Raw genomic sequence first — 25,219 nt, 5'->3', positions numbered from 1 at the left:
GGAAATCCCCCAGAGAACTTGGAACATGGCAAACAGCCCCAAACAGTCCAACTAATTACTGGCCCGCAGAGAGAGTAGAGGTCAATGCTATCGAGCTGTGGAATCACAGAAAAAAAAAGCACCAGCCACTGCTGTCCAGCTTAAGTGCTTCTGTCATAAAGCATTTGTGTTTCTTTTCACCAATGCTCATGACATCCCTCAGTACATTCAGTATGCCACGTCTAAGGATTTGATCAAAAATCACATCACTGCTATCCGAGGGCGCGCATGCACTCAGACATGAGCGCCAGTGTCAGGCTCTCTGGTGGATTTTCTATCACGACATACTCATTCTCCCCAGCTGCTTTCTTGATGCTTTCCATCGCCTTGCATCACCAATGGGGCCAATTATTTCCTGCACCATCTAGCTCGTACTGCGGTTCAAGAGCGTTTAAGTGTGTTCATGTGTAAACATGGTTTATGCTAAGAATAAGGGAGAAAAAAACAGAGAGGCGTAAAGAGGGGGGTTAAGTCGCGTTCACCATCAACCTCAACATTTCCTCTTGGTCAAGCACGTGTGTCATCAGTCTGCATGCTCTCTGGGATCAATTCTGTCTCTGGTAAGTCATGCTCTACCTCGAAAAATACATGCACTCATACATACACTGTTTGGCACTTTGAATAAAACCGAGGGCACACCCCTGCTTTAAAAAGAGTTAGGGTTAGGGTTAACCTAGGTTAGGGTTAGCCCTAACTCTAACCCTAATATTAATGCACTAAGATATCAAAAGGGTTTCACTTCTACTAAAGCTAGTGACCTCTGTACATCAAATTGATGGTGACAGAACATACATTTCTGAAAGGATTTCTCCCCAGATACCCTTGTATTTAATAGATCAAGTGGAAAGAGGTCTAGTGAGTGTTTACTTTGCTTCCCTTTAGCCCACAGTGTAGTTGTTTTGGCTAGGATCAGTTATTTCCTGTGCATGAAAAACAACGTAATGAAGTCTGGGCAAACAGACTGATATCATTTAGGATGTTCCAGGATGTTACGTTAAACATGCTAAGAGGAGATATAAAGGCGGTGCCTTTGCAGCGTCAAGTTACAATCACTTCTGTGCCTTCATTTAGTCTACTTCTTCCCAACCGCAGTGTCCATTGGCAACTCTAGAGGCAGAGTTTTATCTCTCATCAGCTTCCCAGAGTGCTAACTGTTGAGAGAAGTGTGCCAGGCACCTCACAGCTATCACTACTGGACTCGTCAACTTTCATTAGATACAACTATGTTTAAAACCCCCCTGTGGTCCCCATTGCTTTAATTAAACAGTGTGTCTCATCTCAAAGCACCCCCCTCATTACATTCATTAACACAATGTTTTCTCATTTCCCCAAATGGTTTTCAGTCACAGGCACCGGATCGTAGCCGTGTTTACCAAAGATGTGGAGGATGTCGGAGAGTGTGACAAGAGAGCGTGTTTGCCCAACTCCTGATGATGGCCAATGAGAGGATAATGGTTGATATAAAGCTGTTGACACCTGGTTCACCAGTCCCCAATTTCCTTCAGTAGCTTGTCCTTTCATTCTCTAATTGTTGCTTGCTCTGTCACTTTCCCTTTTCTGTCACTGGATCTTTGTGTCTCCTGGTTACTGAATTTATTAAATTCATTTTAGTCTTTTCTTCCTTCTCTGATTCTTTCTTTTTATATGCAGCAGAAGTACCAATAAGACATTAGTAGCGGGGGACAATTAGGCCAAAGTAGTAGTGTGCTGAATGTTTTCACCATGTGGGAAATCTATCACATCTGTTTAAGACCTGTCCGCCATGAACTGTTTGAGCCTCATGCTCAACAAAAAAAGGATGCCGGAGTTATTCTTTTGGATACATGCACACACAGGATGTGGACATTTGGTCATCCTCTTCTGTTTCTTCTCAATCCGTCTATTTAAGTCTATACAGCTCACTTCAGGAAGCAGGAACCTTCCTGTCGCCCTCAAACGCAACGCTATCAAACTTAGCCGTGCTCTGATCCATGTCCAATGAAAATTTGCCCAGACCCTTCTGTGAAACGCTGACCACGTACAGCCTGTTGTACCCAGTGTTGCAGTTTGGCTAAGCCTGACATGTTTATCACACAAAGAGGAAGCTGAAGACAGACGGGAGGCTGATGGACAACAAATGTCAGTCTGCCAGGGTGAACGTCAGTGGCATTCACCCTTTACCTCAGATACACTGCTCCCATGAAAGGACAGTCAGCCGAAGGATTACAGGCAACTCTGCAGCAAAGAAGGAATTTTATCTGTGCAGTACAAGAGAACAATATACCGAATAAAGCACAGCCCTTTAAACCCTATAAACTAAGAATGGTATGTGTGATGAAATGAAAACATAGTATGCGATTTGCAAGCCTGACAAATATAAAGCTATAAATAAAACGCTTTCTGAACTACAAGGCCACAAAAGCATAATATGTTGTCTTCTTGGATTGTCTGCTCTGGCATCCTCAGTAATTCAGTCTTTCAATGTTCCCACAAACGCATAACCTTGACTGTAATCTGCATTGCAGCGACTCGTGGGGAGAGAGACATGCCCCCTCCTGCCACCAGATTGCTGTGCTGCTGCAGCACAGGGCACCCCTGCTACACTCCTTTCCCTTCCTCTCCCTCCCCTGCACTTCATCTCAGGACAAGTGGGAGATGGAGATAAAACATGAGGAGCAACCTCTACTGTCCTCTAACAAAATGTACTTGGGGATCTTTACAGGCTATCGTACATGCTAACATATATGTGCACACACCACCAAAGCCTGTCCTTGACAGTGATTGTGGTAGTTTAAATGGGGAAGAAATGACCAAAGTGACAGGTTGTGAGATCCATAACTGATGCCCACAAGGTTGAGTTTTCCCCTTCTGAACCTCCTCGTGTAGACTCACACTTATGGATGTAGACACCTGCCCCAATGCGCAGCACACTGACTGTACCCTCCCACCATGTATGTATTTTAACCATCCAGAGCTGAAAAGCTATTTAGACGCTCGGGCAGGGAAAATAGAGAAGGAGGCTAAAATTGGCAAGTGTTCAGTGAAGTCCAGTCACCTGTGTAGGTGCAGAGGACTCTGTGTGGGTAGAAGAGCAGGCAAGCTTACTATAGCAGCTCGCACATGGAGGCTTTGGTAAAAAGCTATTGTTTTCTTCCAAACCCCCGTATCGGCTCCCAGTTTGGCAAATATAACACTACATCTCCGAGCAGCCTTTGATCAATGATGCATTTTCTTTCTGACACATTCCACGCCTGCGTCCGTGAAGCCCACTCAACTCTATAAATAATCCCCGTGAGCCTGATCCTTGGCTGGGCTCCTTCTGTCTCGTCAAGGGGCTGGCAAACGGACCCGCGGACTGTTCCAGGGCCAGCGGGAAAAAAAAAAGAAAAAAAAAGCTCCGGCCTGGTATCTACACCCGCTTATCTTTGATCTGCGGGATGTTGAACAGAGCCACAGTGCTCCTACCCACTTTCCTATTAAACGATCATTCACCATTATGCATTGCATAAGTGGCAATCTCAAAGAATTTCATTTAAATAATTGTCTACTGAATCACTATTTATCACAGAATGACTTAACGTGTGGTGACTAAGACTATGGCGTACTGATGAAAGCGCTGCATTTTTATGGTGGCATTTTTGCATTATTAAAAGCTGGGATTGCTGTTCATGCCAACTTAACATTTTCTGATTGCAGCTTCAGACTGAAAGCACTTTAATATGTAATGGAAAATGTATTTTTTCTAGGGATGTCACAATGTTTTTTACGACCTGCCCACCAACCTTTACACGTGTAAGTATGTACAAGAGTATTGGCAAATCCAGTGTTTTGTAAATAAAATTTCCTTCCCCTGTTGATTGATGAAGGATTTTCTTACACGTATTCTCCTACAGCAAAACACATGTGCACTGCGCAATTGTATTAAGCAGAACGAACTACAAAATCAATCCATTACAGCTGAACAGTTCTGGAAAAAAACATTTCCTTTCCTCCAAGTTATTTCTTAAGGATTTTGATTGTATGACATAAACTTAGAACCTACTCTGTTTAACTAAACTAAAAATAAAAGTATACCAGCACAAAGAAAAGAGAGTGTTTGAATCCTATATCACAAAACTAAAAAAAAAAAAAGTAAATCTCCTCTCAGTTCTGTAAAGCATTTGCAAAGCACACTTATTGAGTAACACTCATTCACATTTGGTTTTGCTTTATAAAAGGTCGTGTTTGACTACGTGCTTAATCTGATCTGATGAAATTATTTTAAAAATGCACTGGTACCAGTCTCCCAGTGTGGACTGGGACATTCCTGCATTTTGCAAGTAAAAGGGATTTGGACACTTCGCCTTGAGATGATTTGTGATACCTCGCCAGAACAGGGGTTGAGCTGTGGAGAGAAATGATTTCAATGGCTTACACTCCCAGTTGCGGAGACAAATGTAGGACATGGGAGGACGAGAGTGCGTTTGTGTAAATGCACAGCAAAGGGAGGGTAGAGGACGTACGAGCAGAGGCTCAATGTGCCCACTTTGCAGAATGGCTCTGGTTGAAGGTGACCTTTTTGTTTGCCTGGAAACCCTGAGAGACAGGGCTGCAATGGGGAGAAGCCAGTGCACGCTGGCAGTGCACTGGTGATGGACTGGCTGACGCAAGGCCTGAAAAACTGGGGAATCTCCTACATCAAAAAGAAAGAAGATAAATGGCATGCAAGGGGAGAACGGGGAAGAACTGTAGTTCCTATTTTTAGGTCCGGCCTCACTTCTTTATTGAGAAAAGGGGGAGTCAGGATTCCCTTGGAGAGAACTGACTGAACAGCAGGAGGGGAGGTGAATCTGTTGAGGATGCACACACACGGATATGCAGGACTGGATCCCGGCTGACCTAGATTCATCCGCAAACCCAAGGCCAGCATGTTAAACCGAACTCATCTCTCCTAGTAAGGATGTATTATTGTTGCTGAAGGGCATGCAACAGTGAACAAAGAAATGCAATAAGGACTCGGTCAATTATCCCGCTCTCTTCATCTAAAGCCAGTTCTGTCACCTATGACGAGTGTAATAACTCAGTCCCTTTCTTATGTAAGACTGTTGCTCTGAGCGCTTGGAGGACACCCCTAACACGGAACACATCATATGTAATCTAATGTAATCTTGTGTGTCCCTCAGGAGCATACAAACTGCTGATTATGGGAATGTGGAATATCAATTGCTTCAGGATTTCACCCATAAGACTGTGCTTTCAGATGAGTCAAACAAAGAAAAATGTCGACACGCTTATTTCCCTTTATGATGTGATAATCTCTTTCTCTGCGTTTGCAAAACATTTTTTATTTTTTTTTGCTCAAACTCACTTAGGGAATATTAGTAACCGTTACGTGACTATAAAACCTTTGACTACGACTGATCTTCTAAAAACAACCCACATAAATCTTGATCCAAGCTGCACATGCTCCTGCAAAAACAAGACAAGAGATACTCAGCTATTTTTGTCCTTTGTTGTGTTATCTCTTCATGTGGTTGACTTTACAGCTCCCTGTGGAGCACAAGGAACCTTGCGAGCCCTGAGCCAGCAGCTATAGAAGTATTAACTTCCGGGAGGAAACCCACATCAATGTTTAAGCCCCCTGTCATTACCGCTCTTTGTGGGGAGCATTAGGGCCTGTTTCCTAAAAACTGCCTGGAAGACAGATTTAGGCAAACGGCATCGTCATTACAGCGTTCTCTCATTAGAAAAACTACTTACGATACGTCTCTTCAGACGTGGAATATACATTTCAAAGTAGCACATAAACAGAGACGCAGGACTTGTGCCCAACAGCCTTACTCGCGTCTCTCTGAGGATGGACATTTGCTTCATTACGGAGAAAGAAACATCGCGTCTAGGACTTGCTGTCCTTCAAAAAGGAAAAATAAAAATCCCTCTGCAGGAGTGGCTGTTTTGGAATACCAGGATAAAGTGCGTGGGCGTCACAAGGGCACAGAGAGGTGACTCAGGGTCAGAGCAGCTGTTGAGGGCTTCTGGGGAAAAGCAGCAGACGTGGAAAAAAGAAAATACAACACAAAGCTCAATAAATTCAAATAAACGATTTCTCCTCACTGTTACAAATCTTGCTCCACAATGGCTCAAGACGGAGTGTCTGCGTTTAACAAAAGAAGACCCGGCAACTCTCTCCCAAAGCCTCGGGAGAAAATTCTCTCAAGGCTCGCGTTGTGCACTTACACTTGTAAGCGAATGAAATTCCTATGTGAGCTTGAAAAATCAATACTCTAACAGTGCAGAAGGTTTGGGGGTTGACAGTCTCCCATTGAAATGACAAATCTTCCCCAGCTTAGTGAACTCAGCACTATTTGAGGCTTGTCCACCAGACGGTCAGTATGGATCCTACAGGGCACTTCTCTATTCATCCATCTGCTACTCTTCCCCAGTCCCTCCCCACTTCCCTTCCTTCCTTCTGGCATTTCTTTTTAGATATTAACAAATCTCCATGACGTTCTACCCTCACCGTCGCTGAATACGACGCTCATTTGTCTTGTGTTTTTATTGTTGCCCACCGCCCGCACGGTTTTGCCAGGAGTTGTTCAATCACTGGGCCGTGCAAGTGGAAGCTCCTTTGTCACTTCCTGTACAAAGAGCTTATTGCGATTTAACATGCTGCATCCGTGAGCATCCTGGCTGATTTAGTACTCTCATTAAGGACAACAGCAATGCCAGCTCTGCACTGCTCCACAGTACAGGCTTAGCGTGCAAGAGGGATTTAGCAGTATTCCAGCACTGCAGCAAGGTGATAATAACACCACTGAAAGTTTTCATCCATGGCCACGGCCGGCGCGAGTGTGAGGCCATCGCTTCTATCTGTGTTTATCTCTTCCCACATTTTGTTCTCACCGCACAGCGAGGGCACCTGAAGGACAGTCATGCATACGTAACACAATGCAAATGTTCAGCGCCTAATCTGATCAAACGTAAGGGAGATAGAAAAAAAAAAAACACGACTGCTGCATAATTTTATTAGATGGTCATCAGTGAGCAAACACAACGCAAAAGTAGATCAGTACAGTCTCATTCACTGTGAAGGAAAACAGGAAGCAAAATGCTACAGATTTATATTTCATTCGCTGTTTTTCAGAAGAGAAGTGAAAACTGATCGCCACTAAACCAACTCCCTTTGTATCCTGTCCATCACACAAACATTTTGTCCTCCGTACGGCCTACACGCGCAACGTTGTCAATCAAAACACAACTGCCAATGTCTGAACCAAAGATTACAATCGACCGCCAATTTCTTGCTCGTGTAATTGAAATTCATCAACGGCGACCTTTAGGGAGATAGGTATGACACAATCCGTGATTTAATTTTATTCACAAACCTGTCTGTGACAGATAACAGGGAAATTATTAGCAGCAGCTCTCTCCCTCTCTGCATACAGTCAACACATACATTAAATGATAGACTCTGTTTATCATTTGTGGAGAGGGCATGATTTGGCCTGCGCCAGGATACATGAATGAAAAAGCTTTTTTAAATATCATTCTTTTCTTGTAGACAGTCTGTTAAAAGATGGTAATTCAAAACAATTACTCGGTCAACAGAAAGTTTGGAATGCCTTCCTCAAACATGTTGTAAACGGGCGTCTTACCATCGGATAGTGCTGCCGCTGTTCTCCACAGACTACAAGATCATTCCAACAGAAAATCAATTTGGGGATTTCCTTCATCTTGTTCAAACCATCAAAGAACCTAGTCAGACAGAGGCCCAATCTGGGATACATGCTAACTGGCCATGACAGAAACATAAGATAAAAGAGGACAGAGTGTTTTATGATAAGAGCTTCTTGTTGTTTTTCTTCCCCCTTTTTTTGTTGTTTTCCTTTCTATAGAACACTTAGCCTACTGTCATCCATACAAGCAGTTATTGTAACAGTTTGAAAGCTTACATGTTCTGAGGAGACTTGAAAGTCTGCATACCGCCCCTATTCTTCTTAATTAATGTCTCAATCATTTTTATAGCACATGTTTTCAGCTCGGAGGTTTAACAGTATGCAACACTGATGGATTAAGCTTTACTTACAGATGTTAATAATTAACAGTAATGGCGAACAGTAACTACTAGGCACTACTAGACATTACCGGGCAGAAATACAGGTCAAGCCACTGACTCTGGGAACATGAGAAAAAGGAACACCTTTTCACACACAGGTGTGTGAAAATGACTTTCTCTTTGTCTTGTTTTATATAGTGTAGGGTACCAAAATGGCATTTACATTAATCCCTGTCCTTTTAGGAATCATTTCACTGACTGTATGTTTTTGATATTTACAGACTTCCCTTGTCCTTTTGTGCCTCTGTTGGCTCTCGAGTCGTTGACATTTTTTTGAGTGTAATTAACAAATGAAAGACATCACTGGGTTGCCAGGCAACCAAACCACTCTATTTATTCCCTTTGGGATAAATAAAGTATCTATCTATCTATCTATCTATCTATCTATCTATCTATCTATCTATCTATCTATCTATCTATCTATCTATCTATACACATACACACTGCCTGGTCAAAAAAAAAAAAAAAAAAAAAAAAAGCCGCCATTTAGATTTAACTAAGCTTAACTCATCTTTCAGCTGGAAACAGGTTATTTAATGTTTTCACGTTTGGTGAAATCAAATCGAAGAAAAACAACAGTATAACTCAGGGCTGTGTTTAGGCTAGTGAAAGTAAAAGCATTTCCACACGTACAATGTAAAGGGATTGGGACTGAACTGCTGTGTAGCCTTAGGAAAACCACTAACCATTGAGGCTAACCAATGAAAAGGCTTCAGTTTGCTAGGGAGCGGAAAGATTGAACTCTGGAGCAAAGGTCATGTGGTCTGATGAGTCCAGATTTACCCTGTTCTAGAGTGATGGGGCATCAGGGTAACAAGAGAGGCAGATGAAGTGATGTACCCATCATGCTTAGTGTCTACTGTACCAGCCTGTGGGTCAGTGCTATGATCTGGGGTTGCTGCAGTTGCTCAGTTCTTATTATACTGAAAGAATGAGGTCAGCTGACCACCTGAATATACTAAATGACCAGGTTATTACATCAATGGATTTAAATAAAGCAACACTGGATGGAAATAATCTTGTAACACTGCAGAAGCTTCTTATCGAAACAATGAAATATTACAGTGTGTAACCTTTTTTTTTTTCTTTTTTTTTTTTTGCTGGTGACTTTTTTTTTTTACACTTTGTAATCTGTGTAATCTATTACATATATGACCAGGTTAAGTGTCACTGAGTTTAAAACATCCTCAGGTGCATAATAAAATGTTCACATCTAAACATTAGACTGTTATTTTTTGGAGATATCCATTTATACGGAACATGAAGTTCTGGATGCCAAGCATCACTTAGGAAAGAGATGAGCTGGCCCAAAAGCTCAGTCCACCAATGGCAGAGAAGAAAACCAAGAGCTGTCGTGCATCGCTCACAGGTGGACATCTAGTACATCCAGCTCCTGAGCTACGCAGAGGTGGTCTGAAGGACAGCAGTTTCAGTATGCACCACATGGCATGAGGAAACAATGGACACAGCGAAATGACTCATCCTGTTTTGACTCTGCCCAGACAGTGTGAAAATCCAGGTTGATGGGAACAAGTAGGTGAAGCTGTGTTTTTTTTTTTTTTCCAGCAGAGTGGCTAATCCTGATAGTGTGAAAGGGCAGAAAGCACATGGGGAGGGGGGGAAGAAAAGGCTAAAATCACAGCCTTTCCTCAATCTTGATGTTCTCATCAGCTTGTCAGGATTAACTTTAGTTGGCACACGCAGAGTCCTATCACATCATGTTACATCAGCGAGGATATGAGGAGTAGTACGGAAAGCTGTTTTTTTTTTTGCTATGAGAGAAGCTACAGTCTCTCCATCTCTGCTTCTCTCTCAAACTGCTGAGTCAGCATGATGCAAGCATGCAAAGTATAAAGCAAGACTGACCCCCGGCCTGCACAGTATCACTTCACGTGGTCAAAAGACATCAAGTACCAGCTTGTGTTCGTCCTCAGAGCATGCATGTTTTTCATCATGTCTGCCGTCGGATCCTTTCAACTCGGATCCAGTTGTTAGTTTCCTGCAGCAACAAAGCCGACGCCCCTCGCTCCAAAGCCAGACACACAGAGAAAACCTTATGAGGTGCTACCTCACAGACGTCTTGTGTGCGTCGCTCTCACTCACGTAAACATGCGGCGTGCACTTCGTACACAAATACAGCAAGCTCGACACTTTTTTCCCAGATAGTTCAGGTTTCAGCTTCTGCTTTTTAACATGAAGGGAAACCATTTCCATCTTAACATCCTCTTTCATTTTCTGTCACACTCTTGAAGCAGACAAGTTGTGATTCCAAAACGTGGCCTGATACACACTTGCATTTCTAGAAACGTTACATTAACAAAGTGGTGCAGATAGAGCTCGATCGGTTATTCAAAACTAGAGGGCTGGTTTTAGTCATAGGTTGAATGTCAAAGCCTACAGACATCCGCATTTTGCCATTCTGACTGTTTGATCACAGGTGACGTGCCTGAAAAGGGTAAGATCTACTGCGTCAACAACGTTCACGATCTGAAACGATGTTCAGCTCTCAGGATGCCATTAAGATAATGGTTACCCACTACTCTGACAGGCCGTGATCTCCGCAGCCGCCTGGAGGTGCCGTTTCAAATGTTGGCAGAAAATCTGGCAGTACATTTTGCAGCTCTTCGTTTATAGCGCCATGTCTGGAAACCACAATGGGGTTTTCTCTGCCTCTCAGTTGTCTTGATATCTGTTAGCAAACGAACGCTACACATATCTGCCATATAACGTGCCGAGCGGAGCGAAGCGCGCAAATGCATAGCGTGCGTGGACTTTTAGGCTTGATATTTCCACTTACATGCCCCTATTAAAACATTAAATATTCAGCGACCCCTGTTAAATGCCTATATAATTCATGCAGTGTCTGTGGCAGCCTTATTCAGCATTGCAGGCGGCAGCGCTCCGTGGTTGTGCATGCCGCTCCACCTCTTGCGGGCCGAAAGGGATATACTTTACAGCCCCAGCTAACGCATAACACCTTTCCACAATGCAGGCCTGTATTTCCGTTTATTTTCAACCTCATCGATAAGGAATGTAGCAACCGACGCGGCACCACATGCATGCAAATTGCCTTACATACATGACATATAGAGGTATCGCACAAGTCTGGGCATGCACAGAGAGTCCTACATCTTTGCTTGCAATCACGACTCCTGTCAGCTTGAAATCAATACTTGAAGCGGAGGGGGAAGACTGTCGAGGCACTTGGCGCGGGCCGGTCCTTGAAGATGCTTATAACTGATAGCTGGCAGCCAGGTTCCTACATCACCTATGCAGCGGTGACTCTAGGAAACACCAATCCTCCCTCGCTCTTTTTCCCTCCTGTCTGACAGCGAGCTCGGATACAACAGGGAGGAGCGCAAGGAGCACAAACGGGAGGAGTAGCACATCCTCCTACAAGGGCACGCTTGCCTGCAGAAAGGAGTGGAATCGAACAATGTTATCAAACAGGGCACGTGGACGTGTGATTTATGCTCGGAATGTGTAGCTCGGCCTTCACCTGATTTCCACTCAAGCCCTCGCATCGCTGTTTGATAAACTGGCCCTAATCGGATTGCCGCGCGGTTATCTGCTAATCTAATGTCACCTGCACAGCCTCAAGAATTAGCTGACTATCATGTCAGCCCTCTCAATCCACTCTGAAGACTTCCCCTCCTCAGTCCCATTTACCCGAGTTTTCCTTTTCATGTCTGCAACATGTGTTTTCCACTCGTTTTTTTTTTCTCTGTCTCTCTCAAATTGTGCTCCATTTAAGGCTAGAACTGCTTTTGCCCGCATGTAGGTGGGCAGGCAGCTCAAATGTGGTACCACTGTGTGGGTTTTGCACAAGCGTGTGAAGGCAGCTCACGCGCGCGCGCGTGCACGTTCTGAGTGCAAGGGGATCCAGAAATTTGGATGTGTGCGAGTGGTAGGTGCATCGGTGAGCCTCCGCTACAGGGCCCCGGCCTTGCCATCAGCGCCACACAAACACTGCTTCAGCGCTGTAAACAATAAGACACACACGTTGCTTTCCCCGCAGCCTCAAGCAGAGTAAACAGAGACGAGCAAATGGGAAACGGGCACCTGTTTAGCACGCTTTCACACACGTACACATGGAGTGCCCGAGGGAGCTTTATCAATCCCAGCGTGATGTATCTGTGAATACAGTGTGAATACTAATTAAGATGGTGGTGGGGATGACTGACACACTTTAGACGCGCCTGCTCTGTGTTTTTTTTTCTTGTTTTTTTTCTCTCGTTGACTCAATTCGACAGTTTCCTGGAATGCTTCCTACGTTTCTCAGAACCCAAACCTCAGTTGTAGGTGTGATCTCGGTTCACCGTGGGATTCCTGAGCATGCATTCGGCAGAATTAAAGAGTAAGAAGAGTAAACGTTCTCATTTAAATAGAAAGTGGAGCATCTAATCTGTCACATTAGAGAAGGGTTTATTTCTGCAGACGCCGTCTACTTTAATGAGTTCCTCTAGGTTTTATTCTATTAAATGTCCTTAATGTGTCTCTCAAGAACATGATTTCCATTGATTAAATGCTTTTTTTTCCCCTACTGCACAATGACAACGCCATGATAACAAGATCTAGTCTGAATGATAAGCATCCCTAGAATATTGTATCCGTTCTGTTTGATTGTATATTTATATTTATAAGACGTCTGCGTGCGGGGTAAGCGGTGAGGGTACGGTGTGTGACTGTGAATAAAACTAAAACCGAGCGAGGAAAACAGGAGAAAAAGAGGCGTCGGCACAGAAACACCACGCCCTACTGCACAAGCAGGCAGGCAGTCAGTCACCCACGTGCTTCTGTCATCGGCTTCTAATTTGAAACTGAGAGGAAACAAAGACGAAGAAAACTGAAAAGAAATAATGAAATTAATGAGAAAATAATATCAATTAGTTGTAGCCTGGATTCATACAGCTCACTCTAATCCCATTGTGTTAATACATTGTCATCATTCAGAGAAGTAACATAAAAACACACAACTATGAGTCACCCCTGTCAGAACAAAGGTACAACAATCTAGGAATAAATAATTGAATCTCAGTCTGCGCAGTTATTACACTACGTTTTCAGATGCCACACCACAGCTGCCGAACGCTGAGTCTCAGACCAACAGCATCTGCACATCCCTCACGGTTTGCCTTATTTTTTGCCTTATTTTTCCACCCGAAACAACTGGCGAAAAGGCTGCATTTCAAGCCTTTCACAGACCTGGGGAGATGAGCGCAGCGGGTTAAGTGAGGACAGGAAGGCAGAGGGAGGAACGCCCTTGTCGCTTCACTGAAGCATGTACATGCAAAATGTATGGCTTCGCATCTTCACGGCATCTCTGCTTATCTGTGGCTCACTCTGCGTCCTCCTGCTTCGTGGTTGGTTCGCCGGGAGAAGACTGCAGCTCTCTGTTTGGAGAACCGCTGCAAACTGAAAGCGTTAATGGCCTTTAGCCGCACAGCACACGGCGTCCTCTTAATTTCTCCGTCCCCTTTCCTTCTGCGCTACAACATAAAATCAACCGAAACGCACTAATCTACAAGCAGTATTTTGTCTTTCGAATAAGAGAACTATTTCCTCTTGTTATCTGAAGGTCAACAAAAGTGCTTCTGAGGGCGATCGATTGAGAGCATTGATAACGTGCGCGTCCGTCTCCTTGCAGCCTTTCGACGTGTTGCAATGTTAGATCCACTTTCACAACGCTGTGTTAAAAATGTGAACGTTTAAATCTGTAAAATGCATAAATCACGAGTTGTGAGTCACGAGTTAGTCACGAAGAAACAATGCCAAGATGATTTGCGCCATTCAGATCTTCCACTCATGAAACAATTTAATTTGAGCACAGCTATGAGGCTTTGCGAATGGCAGCGTCTGAGCTGAATCATTATTTTCAGCCCCATACGTCGAGCCGCCCACACCTCTCAGCACCCACCGACCCACTGGCAATCAGACCTACATGCTGACCTCAATTCTCCTTGATTACCAAACCGACTGTTGCACGAGTGTCTGACCTTATTACACAATCGCGCACTTAGAGTCACCCTCATGTCGGTGCAACCCGCCCGTCGCACACATACAACGAGCCGGTGAATGAAGCTGGGTTTTGCGTGCAGGCGGCCTAACAGCCCCTCTCTCCTCCTCTCCAACCCTGCTTCCATCGGATGAAGGCTTACAACAAGATGTGCTCCTCTCCCACGTCCTGCCAAGGCTGTTGACACGTGGGTCACTCTGTGCGGAGACATGGTTCTCACTTACTCTGGCTGACCTGCTCTGCTGAGGCTAATTGAAAATTGATATTATGCACTGGCATTAAAAAAAAAAAAAAGAGCTACCATGAAAAAGACAGGTGCTTATGGGCCATATTGGTAATTAAGGACGTCTAAGGACGTCGTATGCACCATTTGATTTTTAGCTGTTACCTTTAAACAAAACTAATTTTGAATTTAATTTCTCAGAATGTTGAGCAGCAGCAGAAAAGGAAGGGCTAATTATGGAAATATAGCGGCCAGATAGGTGAACCGCTGGGACTGTTTCACCACATGTTTCCTCATTGTTCTGGGACTTTCATCGACCTCCACTAAATTCATTTTTTCCTCTTCCTGTGGGAGGGGGGGTGGAAGGTGTTCGCTCCTCGCCGTGAGGCTCAGCTGGGGCCCGCGGCAGCCATGTTAGCAGAAACAAACACGATGCGGTGGAAATAACGTTCACTCCAGCTCGGTGTTTAGCGTCAGCTGTCGCACCACGTTGCGCTTGTGTACAGATGATGCGGCTGGAGAGGCGCAGAAAAGATGCGGCCGAGAAGCTGCCCTGGTGTTTCTTTAACTTAAACAAACTTGACAAACGGTACCACGGCTTGCAAAGTCCGGCCGTGGCGCTGGTTATTGTTCAATTTTTATATTTTGCTTTAAAATAAAATTGTGATGAGGGAGTCTGTTAAAGGGCTGATATTCTAGAAACACGGGTCCAAAATCTAATTTCTAACCTTCTTTTAACCATGAACTTTCATTTTTATTTCGAGGGAAACCATAACAGCAGTGAACTCCCTTTCAGTCATCTTCGCCCTCAGTCTCTTCTCCTTCCACCCCCCACCTCTTTTTACTTTCCCTGCTCGAGGGAGAGTGCACTGCGTAGTATCACATTTCATACTGTAGAGTACAGATCTATCTCTCCCAGGACACCTTCGCACACGATGCAAGAAACAAGATCAAATATTTCACCCCTACGTCACACTGAAGGCTAATCTGTTCCTCATCACATATAAACTGTGTATTTTCATACAAAGCATGCACATAAAAACTCATAAACTGAGCTCGGATTGCGTGACACCCCTGCATCAAGGCCTCCATTCCACACGCACTGTCTGTAACGCGCACTTAACGCATATATAGATTGGATGCAAACACAGAGAAACACAGGATTGTGCTCTGATGCATCCTGCAAATGAATCTGGAAAATGCAAAAATACAGTGAAGAAGAACTCAGCATGTATTAGTGTTTTTACCGCATTGGAAATTCTGGTAGCGAGCGCATGTGTGTGTGTGTGTGCGTGTGTGAATGCGCGTGTGTGCATTCAGAGCATTGGTGGAATGTCTGAGTCACACGTCTGTGCTTGCACTGTAACCTGTAGAAAGATCCACCCCGAGGCACCACAGTAAGTCACAGGCAGCATCAGCGGGGACAGGGCCAGCTTGACATCTTTAAAACATACCAGGCAGATGGCCACAGCCACATCTGGACGGGGTTGAGTATGAACAGCAATTACGGAAAATATGAAAAGCGACGTCCCCCGCAGAACAGCAAAGTCTAGCGTGAGCTTCCACCTCATGTCCAGCTTCTGTAGGCGACGGCGTGGACTGTCCTGATCACGAAACGCCACCAGATGTTTCTTTTGTCCGCGGCCAACACAACTACCGGTAAATAACAAAACCTTTTCAAGGGAGAATCAAACAAAACACCGAACGCATGAATGGAAGAGCTTCACTTGAACTGCTTGTTCCGCTTTTATTATTGCTTTCTGGTTACATTTGGATACAAAGAAACGAACACAAAAGTACTGGATGAAACACAACAAATAAATTCACCTTCCAATAATATACGGATTCGGCTCCTGCGCCCGGAATTTGCTCATCTTATGCCATCTGTGAGGGTAAAAAGAAAAATGGCACCATCTGTGAATTCTTGGCAGCGCCGGCGTACCGGTGGCTATCAATAACCACAGTAGTAAGAAGCCTTACAGTGTAGCCTCTCCACAGACACTAGCCTCCAACGTTCATAAACATCAGCGCCGTGTTGCTTCTGTCACCCGCCATAAAAGCCAAAAGCTCCAATGTGTTATTGAATTCTCACAGGGTTAGGAGTTCATTTCATAACGGTGTCATAACTGAGTGCTGCGCTTGCAAACTTGGTGGAAAGGAAGCGGATCACATGAGATTTTTTTTTTTTGTGCAGCTGAGAGATTGCTCTGACTTGTTTTCAGTTTGAGTTTTGCATAATGCAAGGTGCAATTTGCACAAGGTTTCCACAGTGCTTTGACTTTCTCGGAATAAACCATCCAGCAGACAGACAGACTGGCAATGTGCTCACGACGATATCCACCCAGCTATATTACTTATCATGTTCGGCATCTTACTTTAGCATGCAAGCATATGGTAATAAGCACAAAGTCAATGTTCAGCGTGAGACTAAAAATAGATGGTGAATACCTATCCAGTGGTAGTTGTTGACAGTTCGTCTGGGACTCACACTGAGCCAAGAGGCATGCCACAAAAATGTTTAAAAAAGGAGCATTTGAAGCAAAGAAAACCAGTCTTATTTCATAAACTCTGGTAACAAACAAAACAAAGGCAGGAAAACAAAAAAAAAAATTAAACTGTCTGATCAATTCGAAGCAATCAGGGCGAAGCAAAAATTACAGTATCAAGTTGTTTTTTTCATAATCTGTTACAGAGAGATAACAGGCACTGCCAAATAAGGTATTGAGGTTTCACACCCCAACCTTGTTACATGAGTGAATGCCACTAACAGATCTTAAGATTCAGTCATATTGTCACATTGTCAACAGGATCAACGGTAGCTTGAAAACCACAGCTGGCTGCTCTGCTGTACACACCTCAAAAGCAGAGAAAAGCACTTTGAGCTGTTCTACTTTCAGGCTGGGTGAATGCAGACCGAGCCCACGATTATAAATGCTATAAATACGCCGGGGTCCGTCGGCCGGCTCTTGGTGGGAGAACCCTAGAACAGGAGAACATAATGAAAAAGCTAAAGCAGATATAGCAGAGCGGAGCGAATTAAGCCAAGGAACACGCCGACGCCGGAGAAAAATACAGGTTTCCGGGCGGTGTAAGAAGAATCCCTGAGAACCGCTGAAATTTATGAGAACTTGAAAGTCTATGCGGACGGATAGCCATAACCAGACACCAGATACACGTATGACGCAGGCCTAGTGAATCAACTCAGTCATATTAGCTGGGATTTATAAAAGTGGACACCGTCTACGCAATAGAATGAACAATGTGAAGCTGCTCCTGATGATGTACTTATTAGGATTTATATTCTTTGTGCAGGTACTTTAATATGAAACTTTAAGGTTTGTGTACACGCCAAACAGGAGACTATCACATTCCTAAATGGCAGACACCTGTTAATATATAAAAATTGACTCGCATTGTCGATGTGGGTTTAGCACCCGTTACTGTAGCACATCTGAAAGGGGTACTACACTGTTGCATAACCACCGTAATGGGCCTGTATTGAACCAGCACCACAGCTGTAGGCGCTTTCAGTTAATATATGGCTTTCAGGGCGTGTTCGTTTTTTTCTTTTGCTGAGAGAGAGAATTTTGTGTCTCGGCTAATTGAGGCTGAAACACCCGGCAGTTCTTCGATAGTAGCCTGCACGTCTATGAATGCGCATTTTGAGACAATTAAGTCAAAACGGCTCGACTTGCGAGTGTTCCATGCACGGACCCAGATGCAGTAGGCTTTGGCGACGAACAAATCCGCCTGAGAGGTCAGACGGTTGCAGCTCTTGCGACACTTCCTTCCGCCTGCAAATCTTGGGTCATCCATTATTAAATTAAGTGAGAAACGTCCGCAAAAAGGCTTTTGAAATCACCATTAAACTTGACCGTCACTATGTCTTTACAGTAGGTGCCACTGGGACTGAAAATGACCACACACACACGTGCACCACCCGCCCTCCGTCATCCTTCACAACGTTCCCTCTGCTAATCGTTCTCTCCCTGCTCTGATCTCCAGCACAGAGATAAGTCCACCAGACCACCCCGGGCAGCCGGAGGAGGAATAGATGAATGAAACGGTGCAAACATGAAGGACAGAGCGCTCTCTCTCCAGCAGGCCAAACAGATTGACTGTCTGAGTAAATAAAGCCAGGCCGTTAAGGATACTGGCACTGGTCTTACCTGCTACCATCCTTTTCTGTTCTTTTTAATTAAGTTGTGTGATGGAAAAAAAAAAAAAAAAAAAAAAAAACACACACACACAAAGAAACAGAGCCAGCTTCTCCGTCTCGTATGCTTCACTTCCATCAGTGGGATTTCCGGGGGAAAACCTAGTGTTCACACCGTGATTTAACAGGATTCAAAACTAGTGGCACGAGCGCTACACATCGTGTCGACGAAAGTGGGAGAACTTGAGGAGTGCTAATTAAACCGAACTCGCCTGAATAACCTAAAAACAGAAACAAGGGGTTGTTGTGCCGCTGTGTGTAAGTTTCTTCCAAAGAGCAATATTTGAAAATGCTACTTTTTATTTTGGGAACACAGTTATGAGGATTGCAAGTTGTTTCATCATCCAGTAGATTTCTGATTGACTTGTAGGAGATGCCAGCAAAGCGAAGTGCAGCAGTTCTCACAGATACATTATCAAATACACCCATCAGTCCCCTGTTCATCTTGCTGAGATGAACCCTAGGAAACATCCAGTGCTCTTGAATGGCTAGGACTCTGATCCTGCTCAGACCAGTGTAATGCCCGGGTCATTTCACTCTGTTGTGGTGACGATGGTGGTGGTGTCATCAGTGTTACACATCTCAAATACACCCCAGTGAGCCCTCCTTTGACCCAAGAATGAATCAACTGTTTGCGTTTGAAAGACCTCCACTTATTTAGAGAACATGAGTACTTCAGGTTCTTGTTCAAGTCATTATCCTGAGAGGAGAAAGGACTTTGGATAGACCAAAGATGGAAGGCCAGAAGGACAGGAGAAACTCTACTGGTCACCTTTAGAAAATTAGCAAAGAAATGAAATATACCACCTTGTCAGGGCTGTAATAGGAGTTAGTCTAGTCTGCTCTTTGCTAATCAGCAGTGGTGCTTTGAAACTGTAGCTACTGGTGAATAAGAGAAGGGATGACAACCATACCCCAAGAGATTATAATTGAGATGGTCTGTTCAGGTGTACTGTTTCCTGAATGACTGAAACCAAGTCTCAGACACTAAAATATGTAACAAGTCAAGCAAAACCATAAAACACACAGTACATATGTCACTCTTCTTTATTTACATACACTCCACTGAGATGCTGATCACTCTTGCTCTATGGATGCGTTTCGGGGCTCTTCGGCTCAGCGTTTCTTACAGACGAGTGACCTTTGCGCAACTGTTGATGCGCTTGCTCCACGTTTGACGCTTAGCTGAGGATTCAAATACAACGAGGTCTTTTTGTGATGTTTGTATTTTGCAGATCGCCGCTTTGAGAAAACCGGGCCAAGAGAGCGAGTGATGATTCAGCAGGCCCGGTCTGTAATCACCACTTCACATCTTCTGCTGCCGCCTTTTCAACGCAGTGCAGAACTCTGTTTTCCAAAAATATCTAAGCGTTCAGAGCGAGTTACTGCTGCAGGAGACATGGGAATCACGACGCTCTTTGAAATCCCTTGAAGAGAGGTGCATTTCCCCCTAACTTTCATTATCGCTGACCATATTCCATTACTTTAAATTAAATTTCTGGAGGAAGCTCTCTTTCCACGTAAAGCCCGTGATATGAGCAGCGAGGCGTGGACAGGCTCTTATTCCAATTCTCATCACCATCATCATCGCGCTGATGTGTAATCAGTGTCATTAGTTCAGGCTTGTACTGAGGTGTCCTCAGTCCTTGAGAGGATTAGCCAAATCTCACATTAGAGAAACAATAGCCAGGAGCAGAGGCAGTGTAACAGAGAGCACACATTCATGGCACCATGTGGCAGATGCCCTGCATGTTTCTTCTGCAGGTGTCGCACGTGTTAAATTATAACAAACAAGAAGATGTGTCTTTCACACTGTCAGAGCATTATTCACCTCGAGCTAAGCAAATCCTTTTGGAGCTATTGATGACATAAAAAAACAATGTCATCATTTGATTACCAGTGCCCAGTTTTTGCGAGGTCTTTGCAAGGCAGCAGCTGGGGTCTGATCTGGATCTATGGTGCAATATAAGACAAAAAAAGCAATGCGTAAGGGGTGAGGACGCAAGAGTACATAAGCCTTCGTGTCAATACCGAAACAGATGCATGCAATAGCATACTCGTATAATTGCATATTTGCTGACAAACTAAATCCCATAGCTGTGGGTGCTTCCACTCAACCAAATACTATCATTGTGTATATCAAGATTAAACCAAGGATCCATTCAAATCAAATACTAATGCTCTGGCAAGCCTCCCTGCTCAATCTCACTAGAAAGCATAGCTATTCCCTAATAAGCCTTAGGTAGTTATGAAATGCACTAATGTCTGCTTAGTCAGTGGCACATTACAGCTCATCAGCTGAGTCACTGGACACATAAGCTGCACTTGTTACTAGGCGTAAAGGTGGTCAGAGACGGTGCTATTTTTTCTATTAATATATACAGTGAGCAAAGGAGGTTGACTTGGTTGAGATTGGAAGGAGCGTGTCACTGCCCAAGATTATCTGAGGTTTGTACCCTGCGCCTATGACGCGGAGTGATTTAATTCAGGAGCAGGGTTAGAAATGCAAGTGCGCCAAAAGTACATCTCATGTTTCCCATCCTTACAGCAGATAATATTCTGTCCTCTAGGAAACAGGAACATAGACTCAGAATCCCTCCCTTAAACTACAGATACCACATTTAGCTGACCTACATCTGAAATTGAGGAAAAAAAAAAAAAACCTCAAAAGCAAAACTTTCAGCGGCTCTCAGGGATCGGCTCTCAGGGATCTCTTTTTGACTCATTTAAAACTCAAAGTATCACGTGTCTGCGACTTCACCTCAAGAAGGATGTTCAGTGCTTCGCTCCTTTTTCGGTAAGACAAATCATTTCACAAGTCAATCACACACATGCACATCAGAGGTGGTTATGGCAGCGCTGCCACGCTTTGGCTCCAATTTATTATAGGCAGAAGTCATCATTGGGAGGACAAAGTGAAATCTTCCCTGTAGTAGCAGCAGAGTGCAGGGGCAGAAGAGAGAGTCGACCTTACGGGAGAATAACAGACCACTATGTGATCTTTAGACACAATGGACAGTCACTGTGTTACATCACTTATGTCTGTCCTTTTCTGATTAGGCAACTACAAACTTCTTTTTTCTTTCCAAAGGTTTGACCTTTAATCGGCTTCTGACTGTACAGACTCCGGGGGGAAAGGAAAGAAGTAGATACGGAAGAAAGGAAACGCACAGCGATTGTTAAGACGCAAGTGCGTTGTCCTGAAATTCTCAGCGAAATCTTGTTTGCTCTCTCACTAGTTGGGCTACTTGTCAGTTCCCTCCACCCTGCAGCCATGCTGGAGCCGGCCTTGCAGCTGTCCACAGTCCAGCATTACATAATAAGGCTGCATCAGACACCCCCCTCTCCCCCTGCCCCCGCCATCTAGCCACTTTGCAGTCTCTCCACCACGGCTCTGTCACCCCGCTGAGGAAATTACAAGAGGACAAAGTTGGATGTCGGCTTAAGGGACAGAAACACAAACTCATCTCTACCAGGATCTGCATGTCGAGGGCCAAGTTAATGAGGTAATGCAGTGCTGTAATTGCTCATTTGCCTCTCTATTCCCATGGAACCACAGCCCCTTCACCTTTTAAACCTCCACTCAAACACACACGCAATGTGCTGCTGGAGCATAGGTGGGTATGTTGGAGCTACACACGAACCAAATCTACAGAATGGCTGACCCAATTTCCACACATGGGCTGCTCGAGCGGCGTGTGCCATGTCGACGCCACAACGCGCACTGCAACTTGCTGAAAGGCGCCGAGACACATTAAAGCCTACTTTTATGCACCTGCACAAAATAAGGAAGTGGGAAAGTTTTAAGACTTCGAGGTTCGAGGTTCTGTGACAAGAGGGTCGGTTTAATCGGGAGATGAGACCGACATTCTGCGTTGCCGAGCTTTCATTTTATTTCACTAATGGTATCGCTGGGGTCAAGTGCACACAGGCATCCAACTTAAAAAGAATAGTCGGTCATGATTATCAGTGCACCTTCAGAGGACGCTGAACCACTACTGGGATTATTAGCTACAAATGCAGAGTTACACTCAGGTGACACGGCTCGTCCATGGCTTTCGTGTGCTGCCGATTTGCTGATGCTGAATTTTAAATAAACCATACAAATCCTGTCCATTACGACTGACATGCAAAGTTAATGTACAGTCCGGGGGAAAAAGTGTTCCCCAGAGGGCAATAAAGTCTAACTAGCTTACTACCTAAGTCTTTGAAGATTTCTTGTTAATAATCTTATTGACACAGCACCGCCCCGCCAGAAGAGTTCCTTTCGTTTTTTTGCTCATTATCTTGTGCTAATGAGATGGACTGCTTGTTTTGGAAGGAGAGGAGATAGGGACTATTGACAAAGATAGTATTTTAGGTTTCTGCCTTATTGACATTTAATCAGCTCAGGATTGTGGATCTAACGGTTCCATATGTAGATTCGTGTGAACATGTGTTTGTGGGTAAAGGCGAAGTGTTGGTCCACACCCCCATGGGTATGTAATAATATTTTGTCAGTTGCTAAGCAAACTAGGTCTGATATGACAGGATGCAACTCTCCAATGTATCCCTCCTACACAGTTCTACTATTCCCACCAAAGACCCCGTGACTCTATGGTCTGTCATCCTAACATTTTGATGACTGCATTGTAAAAAAAAACAAAACAAAAAAAAAGCAGCCATGTAACACGAGGGAACGTATCATCTTGCCTATGCCCATGGCTTTGTGGAAGACCAGTCAATTAACCTCGAGAAACTGAGGCACTAATTAGGGCAGGACGTCCATTAAAACTCCTATAATCACACCGTCCAACATGGTCTTTACTGAAAACAAAGCGTCCAAGTAGGCTAAACCTAATTCTGTGTGCCTTGTTTTTAACCATAACCTGCTTTCACTTCACATTTTTCACACACTAGAAAAAATACCATCGTCCATGAAAGGCTTGTAATAAACTTTAATACCTGCAACTAAAATGAATTGAGGAATGTTACAGCATCTGAACTTACAAATGTCAAGATATGACTTTATTGCGCTTAAATAAACTACAAATTCAACATCCTACACTTACTGTTCTGCTCCTTTAGATCATGATTCTGTAAACATGTTTGCGGACCCCAAGGCCTAATATGAGTTTTCCAAGAGGACTGGCTTTGTTTTTATTTTGTGTAGACATGCAATTTCCTCAATCAGTTTCCTGTTGTGCTAAACTTCTTGCAGGGAGTTTTAAAAGAAGGACATGACATGGGACTTATGTACAGGCTAGATGTTCTTGCCTTGTTGCTGTGGCATCGCCACTTAACAAATTCCCCTTGTGTCACCTTGAGAACCACTGACAATAAGAATAAGTGCTTCAATCACTAACCTTCATGATGCCGCAAGGTGTGTTTCCAGCTCCCTGAATTCTCTCGGCGGAATTATCTCGGCTGCCACTCCCGATCCTTGGGCTGCCGTGTTCCCTGTACCGTCCATTGGTGTAAACTCCCTCGGCCCCGTAGCCCTGGGCAGCGGCCGACACCTCCAAGTACGTCCGAGTGACGGTCGGAGGCAGCGCGGCCGCATCTCCGGTCATCCCCGCTGTGTTGGTGGCACCTTGGGCTGGCGGGGCGCTGATGGCAAGATCCAAAAAATGTCCCGACACCGCATCTGACGCGTGTACCCCTGCCATGATCCGCCGGTGTTACAGCAAAGCCCTCCCTGCCACAACGTAAAAGCAACCCATTTTTTGAAGCACGGTGGACTCGCTATCGTCCGGGGCGACTCGTCTCCTCCACCAGATCACCACTGATGGTCCATCGTCGGGGCGCGCGGTACCGTTGGAAGCCGGGCCAGTCAGAGTCGGTGAAATAAACGAGCAGACAGACCTCCTCCGCTCAGCTTTCTGGAGGCGTGCGCTCAGAAACACTGGGAATGCAGACTTACAGTCGGTGTTTGCCGCTGCCGTTTCCGTTAACAGCCTGCACTTTCGTCTCTCCGCGTCTTCAGAAATCTGTTTCACTCACCACGTCCGCTTTTCTAGACTCTACCATGCGCGCATCGCCTCACGTCCTGAGCACTTCTGCAGCGCTTGCAAACGGGAGAGCTCCCTCACATGCATCCGCGGGACAAATTCAAGACCGGAGCGCAATCGCAATGGGCACACAAACGCGGCGCGTGCACGTGCCATTAAACCCAGCATCGCGCGCGCATTCACTCCTTGATTCTTCGGGCGTGCGCGCGCAATCTTAAAGCGAGCCGATCATAGGCTGTGTCAGAGAGGGTAGGACAACCATTTAACATGTTACACACAAATGATTCTGCAGTTTTTTTTTTTTGTTCGTTTGATATTACAGAAAATGCCAACTTGTCTCGTGTCTGTGTATTTTTTTTATTTGCAAAGTATCGACCAACTTAACCCACACGCTGTCAGCCATTTAACAGGCCATGCTCTCCACAAGAGGGAGTCCAGAAAGTCAGTTGGCAAGAGAAAATTCAAGGTTCTAAGTCAAAAAATCTTTGCAAAAAACTGGTCACACGCTTCTTAAATACAGTCTTAAACACACCACTGCTTTTCTTTATTCTTCCTGATTTTACATTTTATATTATAGCCTTGTATATTGTAAAGGGCTATAGTTTCCTTGACTATAGATAAACTGGAACATATAGGTTGGTGCTGCAGCTTGGTAACTGGA

At 44.5% G+C, this 25,219-nt stretch overlaps 1 protein-coding gene across 1 annotated transcript in view; it reads right to left on the bottom strand.

Annotated features, from left to right (window-relative positions):
* plcl5 (phospholipase C like 5) overlaps positions 1–24,759 on the bottom strand; it is a 63,323-nt gene extending 38,564 nt beyond the window's left edge. Inside the window, exon 1 of the mRNA XM_047571192.1 lies at positions 23,914–24,759. Coding sequence (XP_047427148.1) covers positions 23,914–24,216 — 303 coding nt within the window. The 5' untranslated portion in view covers positions 24,217–24,759. The remainder of the gene's footprint in view (positions 1–23,913) is intronic.
* Positions 24,760–25,219: the final 460 nt, after the last annotated feature.

Source organism: Mugil cephalus, chromosome 20 (genome assembly GCF_022458985.1).
Source record: "Mugil cephalus isolate CIBA_MC_2020 chromosome 20, CIBA_Mcephalus_1.1, whole genome shotgun sequence".
Taxonomy (NCBI): domain Eukaryota; kingdom Metazoa; phylum Chordata; class Actinopteri; order Mugiliformes; family Mugilidae; genus Mugil; species Mugil cephalus.
This window is presented reverse-complemented; position numbering and strand designations above follow the sequence as displayed.